At 39.0% G+C, this 13,049-nt stretch overlaps 1 protein-coding gene across 3 annotated transcripts in view; it reads left to right on the top strand.

Annotated features, from left to right (window-relative positions):
- pex5 (peroxisomal biogenesis factor 5) overlaps nucleotides 1–13,049 on the top strand; it is an 89,811-nt gene that overhangs the window by 41,415 nt on the left and 35,347 nt on the right. For 2 of the 3 annotated variants that reach the window (XM_028809928.2, XM_051932126.1), the window contains one exon: nucleotides 12,830–12,934. The exons of the other annotated variant lie outside the window; for it this stretch is intronic. In XM_028809928.2, coding sequence (XP_028665761.1) covers nucleotides 12,830–12,934 — 105 coding nt within the window. The remainder of the gene's footprint in view (nucleotides 1–12,829; nucleotides 12,935–13,049) is intronic. 3 annotated transcript variants of the gene reach the window in all.

The following is a 13,049-nucleotide window of genomic DNA, read 5'->3' as shown; positions in this document are numbered from 1 at the left end:
TCTTTGTAACCATGCTTGCATTCACATCTTTACATTTATATAGTGCTTTTCTCACTACTCAAAGGCTAACAGGGTAATTCATATAAAATATATTTTATTGTTTCCTACATAAAGTCCCTTAAATTGTTTCAAAGATTATTTAGATAATTTCTGCTTATCTTGAAATATATCTATTAACATTTAACATATAGTGCACACGCCAAAACGACTGAAGTAACAACTAACCAAGTGGCATTTTTGATACCATGTTAACAAAGTTTACTGTCCGCCGTCAATCACAGAGCACCCCGGTAAAACCACTGGCACTCTGCATTACAGCCTTTTATTGTTTGTGACAATGAGGAGCATTCTAGATTTAATTAATCATATGCTGGTGGTGGGCTGATGTCTGTCACAACATCAAACTGAAAGCTTCTTGGTCATCTCAACATTCGGTGAAGCTGTAGGAATTGACTATATGTTTTGGGTTTCATCTTCAGCTTACAAATAAAATGTAGAAAAAAAATGCTTAAATAATTTTTTTTTTTTTATCTTAGTTATAATAATACTGAATTTCAGTTACAGACCTCTTGTTGAAGCATTTTCCCCAAGTAATATAAACAAAATATAAGCAATGCTTAGTGACCACTTCATTAGGTTCACCTCTCTGGTACTGGCTATTTGCCTGTATGCCATGAATTCAACAAGGTGCTACAAACAGTTCTGCTGTTGAAACCCCTTCCCTTATTCCTTTGTGCCGAGTAGTCATTTGATTTCATTTAGTTTTAGAATTAATCATGCACGGTCAAGGAACGAATTGCATTATACTTCCTTGCTTGCCATTTTAAAAAGCAATGTATTACATTTGTTTTGTTTTAACTGTGAAAAAAGTATGTGAAAATTACAGGCATGACACAAATATACTTTTCAGTATATTTTACATGCTGGGTTGCATTTGATTTTGGCATGGATAATCCTCCATAGGCTGATTTTTGCAGAGAAAAGCAGTGTTCATTAAAAATATCAAGGATTACCTCAAATCCAAAGTTTACTCCCAAACAACCAAACTCTTGGTGATTTTCATTGGAAACTGCATTATGAACATTAGGCTCATGGTGTCCATCTGTATTTACGTTACTCTTTATTTTTCCATTGAATGTATTTTTGTGCAGAAAATATAAGAGTAATGGCTACTAAATCAGACTCCAACCTAGCAAGCTCTATTACTGACATCACTGATGATCCAAACCATAAACTCCAAGATTAGATAACTGTATCACTGCCTAATTGGAAACAAAAAATAGAAAAAGTATTAACATTTCATGCTTTCATCCATTTTCCAAGTCATTTATCATTAACCTTTTATTATGGTTATGTGGAGAAGGTATCCTTTTCAATACTTTGTAGTTTACAAAATTCAATATTGACACTTTAGTTTTATCAGCTACTATATACCCATTAGAAATCTTGCTCCATGTATTTGAAATGAATGTACTATACATACATACATTATTTTTTTACAATTCAGTATCTACAAATAAAGCTATATAATGAAAATGTGTTGGTGTATATGCAAGTGTGCCCTGTGATGTCCTGGTGCATCATCCAGAACTCCTTACTGGCTTGAACAAAGTGTGATTAGGAAAATCTCGGTACCCCGTGATGGTAAACTAAGTAGGTGGGTGTGCAATCAACAAATAATATCAGACGGTTGACTGTCGGGTCTCTGGGTCATAGGTCAGTTGTCCCGTGTGTGTGGGGCATTGTTATATATTTAGGGAAATAGGCAGGGTGAAGAATGGTTAAGAGACCTGAGCCTTTTAAAATGCTACACACAAAGCTTTGGGAACACAAGAAAACAAAAGTAATTCCACAGCGTGGCTCAGAACTGACCCCGGGATAAGGTTTAAAGTTACCTCTGGCCAGGGCCATTATTTGCTTTGTGTCAAAGAAGAGTTAAGGGTAATTGGCAATAAGTGGAATTAAATTAACAAGAGATAATGAGAGCAAGAATGAAAAACAGAGAGAGATGAGAGTTGAGAAAGGAATGATTTGTTGTAATTATAGTACATTTGGGCCAGCTTCATAAAATGTATAGATGGCTAAAACATACTTGAATCCAAACAACATCAGATCCGGTATCTGAACAATACACAATGTGGTGGTTTACAAAATTAGAAATAGCCGTGTGGTTGCATCCGAGACCATGGTCCTCAGCCGGAAAAGGGTGGAGTGCCCTCTCAGGGTTGGGAGCGAGATCCTGCCCCAAGTGGAGGAGTTCAAGTATCTCGGGGTCTTGTTCACGAGTGAGGGAAGAATGGAGCGTGAGATCGACAGGCGGATCGGTGCGGCGTCCGCAGTGATGCGGGCTCTGCATCGGTCTGTCGTGGTGAAAAAGGAGCTGAGCCATAAGGCAAAGCTCTCAATTTACCAGTCGATCTATGTTCCTACCCTCACCTATGGTCATGAGCTATGGGTAGTGACCGAAAGAACGAGATCGCGAATACAAGCGGCTGAAATGAGTTTTCTCCGCAGGGTGTCTGGGCTCTCCCTTAAAGATAGGGTGAGAAGCTCGATCATCCGGGAGGGTCTCAGAGTAGAGCCGCTGCTCCTCCGCATCGAGAGGAGTCAGATGAGGTGGCTCGGGCATCTGATCAGGATGCCTCCTGGACGCCTCCCTGGTGAGGTGTTCCGGGCACGTCCAACCGGGAGGAGGCCCCGGGGAAGACCCAGGACACGCTGGAGGGACTATGTCTCCCGGCTGGCCTGGGAACATCTTGGGATTCCTCCGGAGGAGCTAGAATAAGTGGCCGGGGAGAGGGAAGTCTGGGCATCTCTTCTCAAGCTGCTGCCCCCGCGACCCGACCTCGGATAAGCGGAAGAGGATGGATGGATGGATGGTTGCATTCTCACATGGAGGAAAAAGGACTTGTAGCCAAGAAAAAGTAAAGTGGCACATCATTAGTGTAACAAGTATGCAGTTTACTTTGTTTATACAGAATGCACAGCCAGCTTAATTCAGAGCATTATGACTGAAAGGACGAAGGATGTAACAGTTTAATGGATAGTGTCATTTAATATCAGCAGAATCCTGCATTTTATGGATATTTGTCAATCTCTACTTGAGTATTACAGTTTTAATACAGTTTTACAGCAGAAGCAGAAAAAACAAGTAGAATGTATTTATCTATATTTACTTTCACTTTTTAAAAAAACATTCATTAATGTTAACATTTATTAATAATGTAATTTAAAGATATGACACAGAACAACTACAAAAAAGCAAAAAGTACTCTCGTTAAGAAGTTGCACAGTAACAGGGAAAAAGTATGATAAAGTAAGGAATGTATTGCCATTTATACTGTTTCCAGAAAACAAAGCAATTCAACCATATTAAAAACTTTATGTGAACTTAATTATTAACTCACAGTGAAAGCTAGTGATTCTCCAAAGGTTCTGTAATTCAAATCTTCAAAGTAAATATTGACTTTGACAATATCATTCCTAAAAACATAAACAATTTAGTGTTTGTTAACCACGACTGCGACACTTTTTTTCTTTTAGCAACTAATTATAAACTCCTTAATAATAGTTCTTAAATATATCTGCAACAGTGACATATATGCGCTGCCATTGTGCTGAAGGAATGGAAACTACACCTTTTAACAGAACTCTCATTGATAGAAAAGGGCCTAGGAAGGAAATGCCTGTATTTTGAAGAAAATTAACGAATGGAAGGGGAAATGCTTGACTGAAGTCTGCAGGCTGAGTTAACTCTAAATTCTGATGGACATTTTCTGATCAGAATCCAAGAAAAGTATAAAATGTGAGTTTCACCTTCCAATTCCACAGACCATCACATCACTGTGTGTGACAAAACAGCGGGCAGGCGACTGCTCATACTTGTTTGCTGACAGACAGGCAGGCATTCTGCATGGAGTATGCATTAAATCAAAAGAGAAACGGTATGCAAAGATGTGTGAACACAAGGAGGCTGGTGAAAATCACACCTTAGTGTGCCATGCCAAATCAGAAGGGACAGCTGAATTCCACAGGGCACAGATATATTCATAACAGAGGAACTATATGATGGGCAGTTAAATTACAAATGTTTTGCATGCCTAACTTTTGTTTTGATGACTGGTTGTGTCATATTCAGCCTTTCGTTCATTATTCTGGCATAAGCGTAATTAGCCTCTCATTGAAATTCACCATTTGGAATACACAGCTGTCCAATTACAGTGCTGTGTACTTAGAAATATGTTCTCATGCGTGTCTCCAAGTCTGACGTTATTTTCGTCGCAAGTCCCTCGCACCTAGCACGGGATATAAATCAGCCATTATGTGGCTCAGGGATTTGCAAGGAGGACCCTGAACTGACACATATGTTAACAGCACATCTGCTTAACAATAAAAAAATGGACTTTTGCATCTGTTACAATATAATTAAAGTTTCGATGATTTCATTTGCCATTGTTGAACTAAATAGAAATGATAATCACCAAAGAGTGCTTTTAGCTGCATTTAAGACCATTTTACCTGCAGTCCAGAGCCCTGGCAGGACCACGGGCTGAGCCACTCAGAGGTTGCTTCTGGGCCACATGTGGCAAGCAGGCTGCCATTTGAATAGGCCTGCTTTATGCCATACATTGTCAGTTTGTCCAGCATATGCTGAAGGAAAAACAGGCGCCCCTTGTCCTTGATCATGGACTCGTCCACACTTGGATCATGGCCAGGCTGATAAACTTGTTTGTACATCAGCACAGTAAGGTCTAGCAGTGGCTGAATTTTATGCAGGGTGTATACACGGGCACTCCCCTTGGGACGTGCTTCTCTTTGTCGCAAAAGTGAATGAAACTTTGCAGAATCACATAAATGTCATGTGGCATTACTTTTCCAAAACCACCAGGATACAGCACATGTGTAGACCAGTGCTCCCTGTAGTTATAGCACTAGTCCAATCCCATCTCGATCGGCAGTGCCATATAGTCCTTCATGTCATCTTTGCTTATGAGCTTCCACTTTGAGTAACGAGCTGGGAAATCAAACAATTGTTCAGTGTACCTATTTATCTTGTCACTCATGAACTTAGATAGATAGATAGATAGATAGATAGATAGATAGATAGATAGATAGATAGATAGATAGATAGATAGATAGATAGATAGATAGATAGATAGATAGATAGATAGATAGATAGATAGATAGATAGATAGATAGATAGATAGATACTTTATTAATCCCAATGGGAAATTCACATCATAAAAGGCATCCTCTGGGGAAAAAAAAGCCTGAAGTACTTGATCGGCTGGTAACTCGTTGTGTTCACTAGCACGGCGTGTTATCTTGTGAAGTTCTGCCAGGCGCAGCTGCAGTAGACACATCAGCTACACAATCGTGTTCAGCGCCGCAATCAACTATGGGCCGATCAACTGGGGAGCAGTCATCTGATGCCAGTACATTGCTTCCCTTGTCAATCTCAATCTCCAGATTCCTGTTATCAGAATCAGGATCCGATCCAGCAATGATACCCAAAATGACACCTGCTGAGTGTTTTGCTTTGCGCATTCGCTTTGCTCTCACTCCAGATGTTGATACCATTTTTGCAGTTGTTTGCTCTTTGATACTAAGGTTAGCTCAGGGAATCTAGGTCAAATCAACAAGGCCAACTTGCCACCTAGCGAAGAGAGTCAAACTTTAATGTAACAGGCTTTGTTGATGTTTACAGCTGGTTATTGCCCCCTACCCGTGAATGTTAACTAATGTTGATCTCCACCCTCAATTGTTCATGTCGAAATCCGTTCTGAAAGAGTTAAGCAAGTATTTAACTACTAATCAAATTAACACATGCATTTCTAACTTAGGCTTTAGAATTTTAGCAAAGTGTGTGGAAAGTTTCATTAGAACAAATTATGGAAAATACAAATAAATCTTCCATCAGCTATGTAGTCATGCAAACAATAACATTCTGTTCTATTTCACATTTAAAGTATACAAATTAGTTATAACCCAAGGAGTGGATGGTATAAGAAATCAATATATTACATGCATCCAATGCCTTACAATTTAAACTCTTCTTTGTATTTAAAATGCCTTTAGAGTAGTTAGTGTATTATGCTATTTCATATTGAGATTGGAGGTTCTGCTCTTTTTTTGTCACTGAAACATTACAGTTATTTAAACTAACAAGAAAATATTCTAATATATACAATTTATTTATGCTTAACAACATTGAGTGTTGGGTCTGTAGAAAAGGCGCAGTCAACTTTAGATAAAGTTTTCTCTTGCATTATTTATACACTACACTTATTGATACAGCATATCTTAGGATGGAACAATACCTGGACTGGAGGCAAATGCTTATCACCAACGTCCTTGCTATCTTACAGAATGTTTCCTTTTACTTTAAATTACTAAAAGAACTACCTTCCATGTAAAGCATGGCCAGTACTCAAAAGGAAGATGGTACACACATTATACCAAATCTGGAGACTTTTTCATTGCACCCAATCATATCATTTTCAGTTTGAATTCAGGGCTCTTTTAATTCAAACATATACAGTGGTGCCTTGGTTTCTGAGCATAATTCGTTCCGGAAACGTGCTTTTAATTCAAAACACTCGTATATCAAAGGGAATTTCTCCATAAGAAATAATGGAAACTCAGATGATTCGTTCCACAACCCAAACATATTCATATGAAAATGAGTAATACAAAATATAAAGTAAAAATACATAAAACAAATTAACCTGCACTTTGCCTTTGAAAAGAATCGTGGCTGGTGTGAGGGAGAGGAGAGGAGAGGAGGAGGAGGGTTATTGTGTAGGACGACTTTCACTCTAACGGAATCACAGCTATCTGTCGGCTCACTGGAATCTTTTTTTCTTTTTATGTGACTTTAACAAGGAACCTATCAGGTGACAGTTGCATTTGTCTGAAGAGTCACTACACTTGGACACAAAATAAAAAAAATACTTTACGCAATGTAAGGTTTCTAAACTCTTTTGGGATTCACCCCAACAGGACAACACGCAGCAGAGCGTCCCAAAGCAACCGCAAGGCTCCCAGCGCTGTTGCAGTTCGCCACAGAAGCGAATCCAAAAAGATTGCGGTCATGCTATAAACGCCTGCCATCCATGGGTGATGCACGGAACATTATAAATGCAAGGGCACAGAATTACTTGGCCATTAACTTGGCCCGACCCTTACTGATTGCTGTGTCTGTGTATAGGAGAGTTTTAGATCCCGCTACAATAGATAACCTAAAACCTGGTTTTGCTAAAGTACTGAGACTCCGCTTCGTGTTTTGGGGTGCAAGACAGGGACTCACACGTCACAGCACACACGTGGTCACAATGCTATAGTAAACAGTATATGTGCGCATGGATGTTGACTATATGAGTGAGGCACGTCGACTGAGACAGAGCATGGGAGACAATTGCCCACAATCCCACAGCCAGAGAGAGAGAACAACCATCAGCTCAGTTGTGATCACATGACACTTGCAGGACAAAGTGTAGACTTACTACTCGTATAGCAAGACCTCGCTCGTTTATCAAGTTAAAATGTATTAAAAATTTTAGCTCGTCTTGCAAAACCCTCACAAACCAAGTTACTCGCAATCCAAGGTTTTACTGTACATGTTCCCAGTTTTATGCATCCTTATGAACTGCTTCATCCTTTCAAACACCACCACATATTTTCACACATTATCCAAACATATTCTCAGACTCTCTTAAACTTCTTTTCAAATGTAAACTGCTCAAAAAAAGGAATACTGAAAACATATCACATCTCAATGGGGGGAAAATAATCATTCTGGACAACTATACTAATATGGACTAGGTAATGTGTTAGGAATGAAAGGATGCCACATCGTTGTTTGGGAATGAAAATCAAAGTGAAAAGATGATGCGGCAGGCCCATTTTGACAAAATTGCATTGCAGCAACTCAGGATCGTACTCAGTAGTTTCTATGGCCCTGACATGCTTGTATGCATGCCTGACAACATTGTGGCATGCTCCTAATGAGTCGACGGATGGTGTCCTGGGGGATCTCCTCCCAGATCTGGACCAGGGCATCACTGAGCTCCTGGACAGTCTGAGGTGCAACCTGGCAGCGTCGGATGGACCGAAACAATGTCCCAGAGGTGTTCTGTTGGATTTAGGTCAGGCAAGCGTGGGTGCCAGCCAATGGTATCACTTCGTTCATCCACCTGAAACTGCCTGCATACTCTCGCTATATGAGACCAGGCATTGTCATGCAGCAGGAGGAACCCAGGACCCACTGCACCAACATAGGGTCTGACAATGGGTCCAAGGATTTCATCCTGATACCTAATGGCAGTCAAGGTTCCGTTGTCTAGCCAGTAGAGGTCTGTGCGTCCCTCCATGGATATACCTCCGTCAGACCGTCACTGACCTACCACCAAACTGGTCATGCTGAACGATGTTACAGGCAGGATAACGTTCTCCACGGCTTCTCCAGACCCTTCCACATCTGTCACATGTGCTCAGGGTGAAACTGATCTCATCTGTGAAAAGCACAGGGCACCAGTAGTGGACATACCAATTCTGGTATTCTATGGCAAATGCCAGTCGAGCTCCACGGTGCCGGGCAGTGAGCACAGGGCCCACTAGAAGACGTCGGGCCACCCTTGTGAAGTCTGCTTCTGATTGTTTGGTCAGAGACATTCACATCAGTGACCTGCCTGCTGGAGGTCATTTTGTAGGGCTCTGGCAGTGCTCATCCTTTTCCTCCTTGCCCAAAGGAGCAGATACTGGTCCCACTGATGGGTTAAGAACCTTCTGCAGCCCTGGACAGCTCTCCTAGAGTAACTACTTGTCTCCTGGAATCTCCTCCATGCCCTTGAGACTATGCTGGGAGACACAGCAAACCTTCTGGCAATGGCATGTATTGATTGATGTGCCATCCTGGAGAAGTTGGACAACCTGTGCAACATCTATAGGGTTCAGGTATCACCTCATGCTACCAGTAGTGACACTGACCGTAGTCAAATGTAAAACTAGTGAAAAAAACAGTGAGAAGATGAGGAGGGAAAAAATGTCAGTGGCCTCCACCTGTTAAACCATTCCTGTTCTGGGGATTGTCTCACTGTTGCTCCTCTAGTGCTTCTGTTGTTAATTCCATTAACACTAAAGCAGCTGAAACTGATTAACAATCCCCTCTGCTACTTAACTGACCAGATCAATATCCCAGAAGTTTCATTAACTTGATGCTATACTCTGATTAAAAAGTGTTCCTTTTATTTTTTTGAGCAGCATATTTCAGTCACAGAGATCTTTCACATACAGCATAACATACTCAGTCACTTAAACCGTCTTTAACATACTTAAACTCAATCAAGTTTTATTTTTTGTAGCATTTACACACACATTGTCTCTCATGCTTACATTTACTTTACATTAATTCTCTGCATGATAAGACGTATTTATTTTCACATTGTGTTAAGAAACAAATTGGTGCACAAAAAGAAACAAAGAAATAAACTCCAAAAACCTAATGAAATGCAATACAATCCAGCTCATCTCCACACGCCACTGGCCTCCGGGTCAAGGAGACTCCGCTGGCAAACTGGGTTAGCAGGAAAAAGGAACAAATCTAACAACTAGGTAATGATTTTGCAAGAAACCACAGTAAGTTAGCAGTCACAGGAAAAACTACACAGATAAAGGGAGAACATACAAACTCTACACAGAAAACATCCAAGCTTGAACCTTCATTTTGTATTGCCAGGCAGCAGTGCTATTCACTGTGCCACCATACCACCCCCCCCCCCCCCAGTAGTTCTTAAATTACCTAATGACTCATGTTCAAACTGTTTAAAACAATATCAATATCCTATGTATGCACTTGAACTGTCCTTTACTTTTGGATCCTATTTAATTAATCAGGTGACACACATAATTAGTATTATCTTTGCACAATACACATTCTGCACTTCCCAAAAGCATCACAGTGTACTCAAACTCGCACACAAACACACTCCAGTAGCATTTTTATTCGTTAAAGAAATGGTCTCCTTTGTATTTTATAATTTTCAAAAGAACATTTTTTCTTAAAGCTTAGTCAGGGTTTGAAGGAAAGATGTTTTGCACATTTATGAACATTTTTGTAAGCAAAAGTGGAGATGTTTTCATTATACCAAATATTACACTTATTCAAAAATATTTTAACCCAAATTGATTCAGAGCTCTGGAAATTTATATCGGACATTTCTAATTTTGTGTGAACTGTATATATATATTCAGCAAACGCTTGAACAATCAGTTTATCACTAGTATATTTCAGACAAAAGTCCCATTCACATGTCATTTCTTAATAATATATATTCAAACACACTAAGCATTCTTTTAACAAGTTTAATCACACACAACATTTTTCCTCAAATATGTTGCCCTGTAAAACAACTAAAGTTGAATTTTTACACCTTTCAGCAGCATTTTCATCTTTCATTATTTTCAGATGCAGTCTCTCTCACTCTTTCTCACTTGTGTAACTTCACAGCTCACTCTAGATCTGTTTATTATATGTGTCTAAATAGTCAATACCCTCATTACAGGGTGTTAATAGTAGGGATGGATAATACCACTATTTTTGAAATCGATACCAGTTCAAGTATTTTATGTATCAGATTTCTGATACCGATACTGAGTATTTTTTAAAGAGATTAGGAATTTGTTTTCAAATCATAGTGTTTTAGAATTGCTAATATTAATGGGTTAGTCTGTTTTTATATTAACTAATATGAAGACACAGTATCAGGGTCACATTAACAAATTTATTACAAAATATATATTAAGAGAATGAACAAGTCATGTAATTTTTCTAACCCGCTTACTGCAAACCAGGGTGGTTGTTGTGTGTGCCGGAGCCTATCCCAGCTGCCTTAGGGTGCAAGGCAGGAGTAAACCCTGGACAGGGTGCTCATCCGTTGAAGGACGAATACACCAAACATTTGAACAGTCTTTGAACTGTGGGAGGAAACTTGCACAGACACAGGGAGAACATGCAAACTCTACATAGGGAGGGTCTGGGTAACAAACTTACTGGGTCACTTACTCCTTACTGTGAGGCAGCAGTGCTACCACTGCACCACTATCCTGCCCAGAATGAATATACAAACGTAATACAGATAATATGAACTTACACGTTTTCTGAACAATTTGGTTATTGGTTTAATACATGTAAAACAGGCAATCACTTCACCAAAGTACTTAAACCAATCCACTTAGAACACTAACATTTACAAAAAGTAACATTTCCACATTTACATTTTCTATTATATCCTGCCCTTTTGTTTTATTGAGAAAAATTTTGTTAACTACAGCATCTCTTTTGGCAGGATAAAACCCCTGTGAAACTGACAATAAACAATTTCATAGCGAAAAATCACTTACCTTGTACAACGTCACTTTGTGCCAATTTCCTGGATATTTGTCTTGTCCTCTGGAGCTGCATAGCCTTTTTTCTAATCTTGTTGGGGTCACAAAATTTATGTTGTGGAAAAAACTTTACTCCATCTTCAAATAAGGCAGTCGTAGAGACCAGATGAGAACACAGAACATTTCTTTATTTTCACAGACTTACTGTATGCACAAATATCTCAGTCCCTGGAGTTGAGATCATGAGTATCTGTAATTGATTGATTAATTGAGTGTAATCACATGGGCACACAGCCAATCTGTGGGAACCAGAATTCTGGATGGGTTGTAGAGGATCAAATATTTGTTTCTCTCAATGAAATGCAAACCAATGTATAATTTTTATGTAATGTGGTGTTTTTTAATTTATGGTTGATATTCTGTCTCTCATCATTGAAATGAAACTACCATAAAAATTGGAGACCATTTTTTTGTAAGTGAGCAATATTATAAATTCAGCAGGGGATCAAATATGTATTTCCCCCACTGTATAGATACATATACAGTGTTTCAATTAACACACCAGAACATTCTTGACTTTGAAGTTGACACATTTTTATTCATAATTGTAAGACGGTGGGAAAGACTTTATAAATTTATAAACAGAGCCTCAGTTAACATCAGGTTTCTGAGGCCAATAGGTTGAAGCTATCATAGTGCAAAAATAACTTCACCTTCAAAACTACAGAATTAACCATTTCATTTTACAAAAATCTTTGATTTAAATGCTGATGTGTTATAAATATTTAATTTACTTAGTAACTCCTCGTTTCACAGCATAACATGCATGTTATGATAATTAGTTACTTGAAATTAGTCAAAGAGGAAGTGTGTTTTTGTGAGGGGATTTATCCTATGATATGACTATCATCCAGTCCAGGAAAGATCCTGCATTGCACCTGTTTAATGTGCTCCATGTTCTTAGTCCTGTAGTGAAAATCACAGCTTTAGATTGTGGATGGATTCTCAGGATTACTCTATTTCTTTACTTAAATTTCTGTGGTTTTTTTTTTCTTCCCAATTAGGATTTTCCATATTTTGGTTTTTCAATATATCTGTTTTTTTGTGGTGATTAATGCAGTTTCTCTAATTTTGCCACCTTTCAACACAAAAACAATTGAGTTGTGTGTATGCGTATATGTATATATGTGTATATATAGACCTGTCCTACTTTTTTAATATGTACAGCATCAGTACAAGCTGAACTGTCAGACAGTTAAAGAGCATTTCTAGTTATGTGTTTGTGGTTCCTGGATAACAAAGTAAACTGAGGCCAGTCTGAGAAATGTTTTAACTTTCTCATTTTATTCAGAAAGTAAAAATTTTCCACCTTGAGTATTCCAGATTTTACAGGCATCCACCACTACTACACAGACAATAATTTTAATTCAATTTCATTTTGTAGTTCCTCAAGTTCATTAGACAGATCGGAGATGGCGATGTGACAATAGAGAACAATGAAGTGCGCCAAGCTGTGCAGGGAGAGTGCTGGGCAGCTCAGACTAATGAGGTAGGACCCTTGAGGAAACAGAGTACAGGCATATGTAGAGAATTAATAAGCAGGGATTAAGGGACCATGAATGTTCAGGTTCAGTATAAGACACCGCAGTTCCCCTTCTCTCTCT

Source organism: Erpetoichthys calabaricus, chromosome 9 (genome assembly GCF_900747795.2).
Source record: "Erpetoichthys calabaricus chromosome 9, fErpCal1.3, whole genome shotgun sequence".
NCBI lineage: Eukaryota > Metazoa > Chordata > Cladistia > Polypteriformes > Polypteridae > Erpetoichthys > Erpetoichthys calabaricus.
The sequence above is the reverse complement of the archived record's forward strand: the minus strand, read 5'-3'. Positions and strand labels throughout refer to the sequence as shown.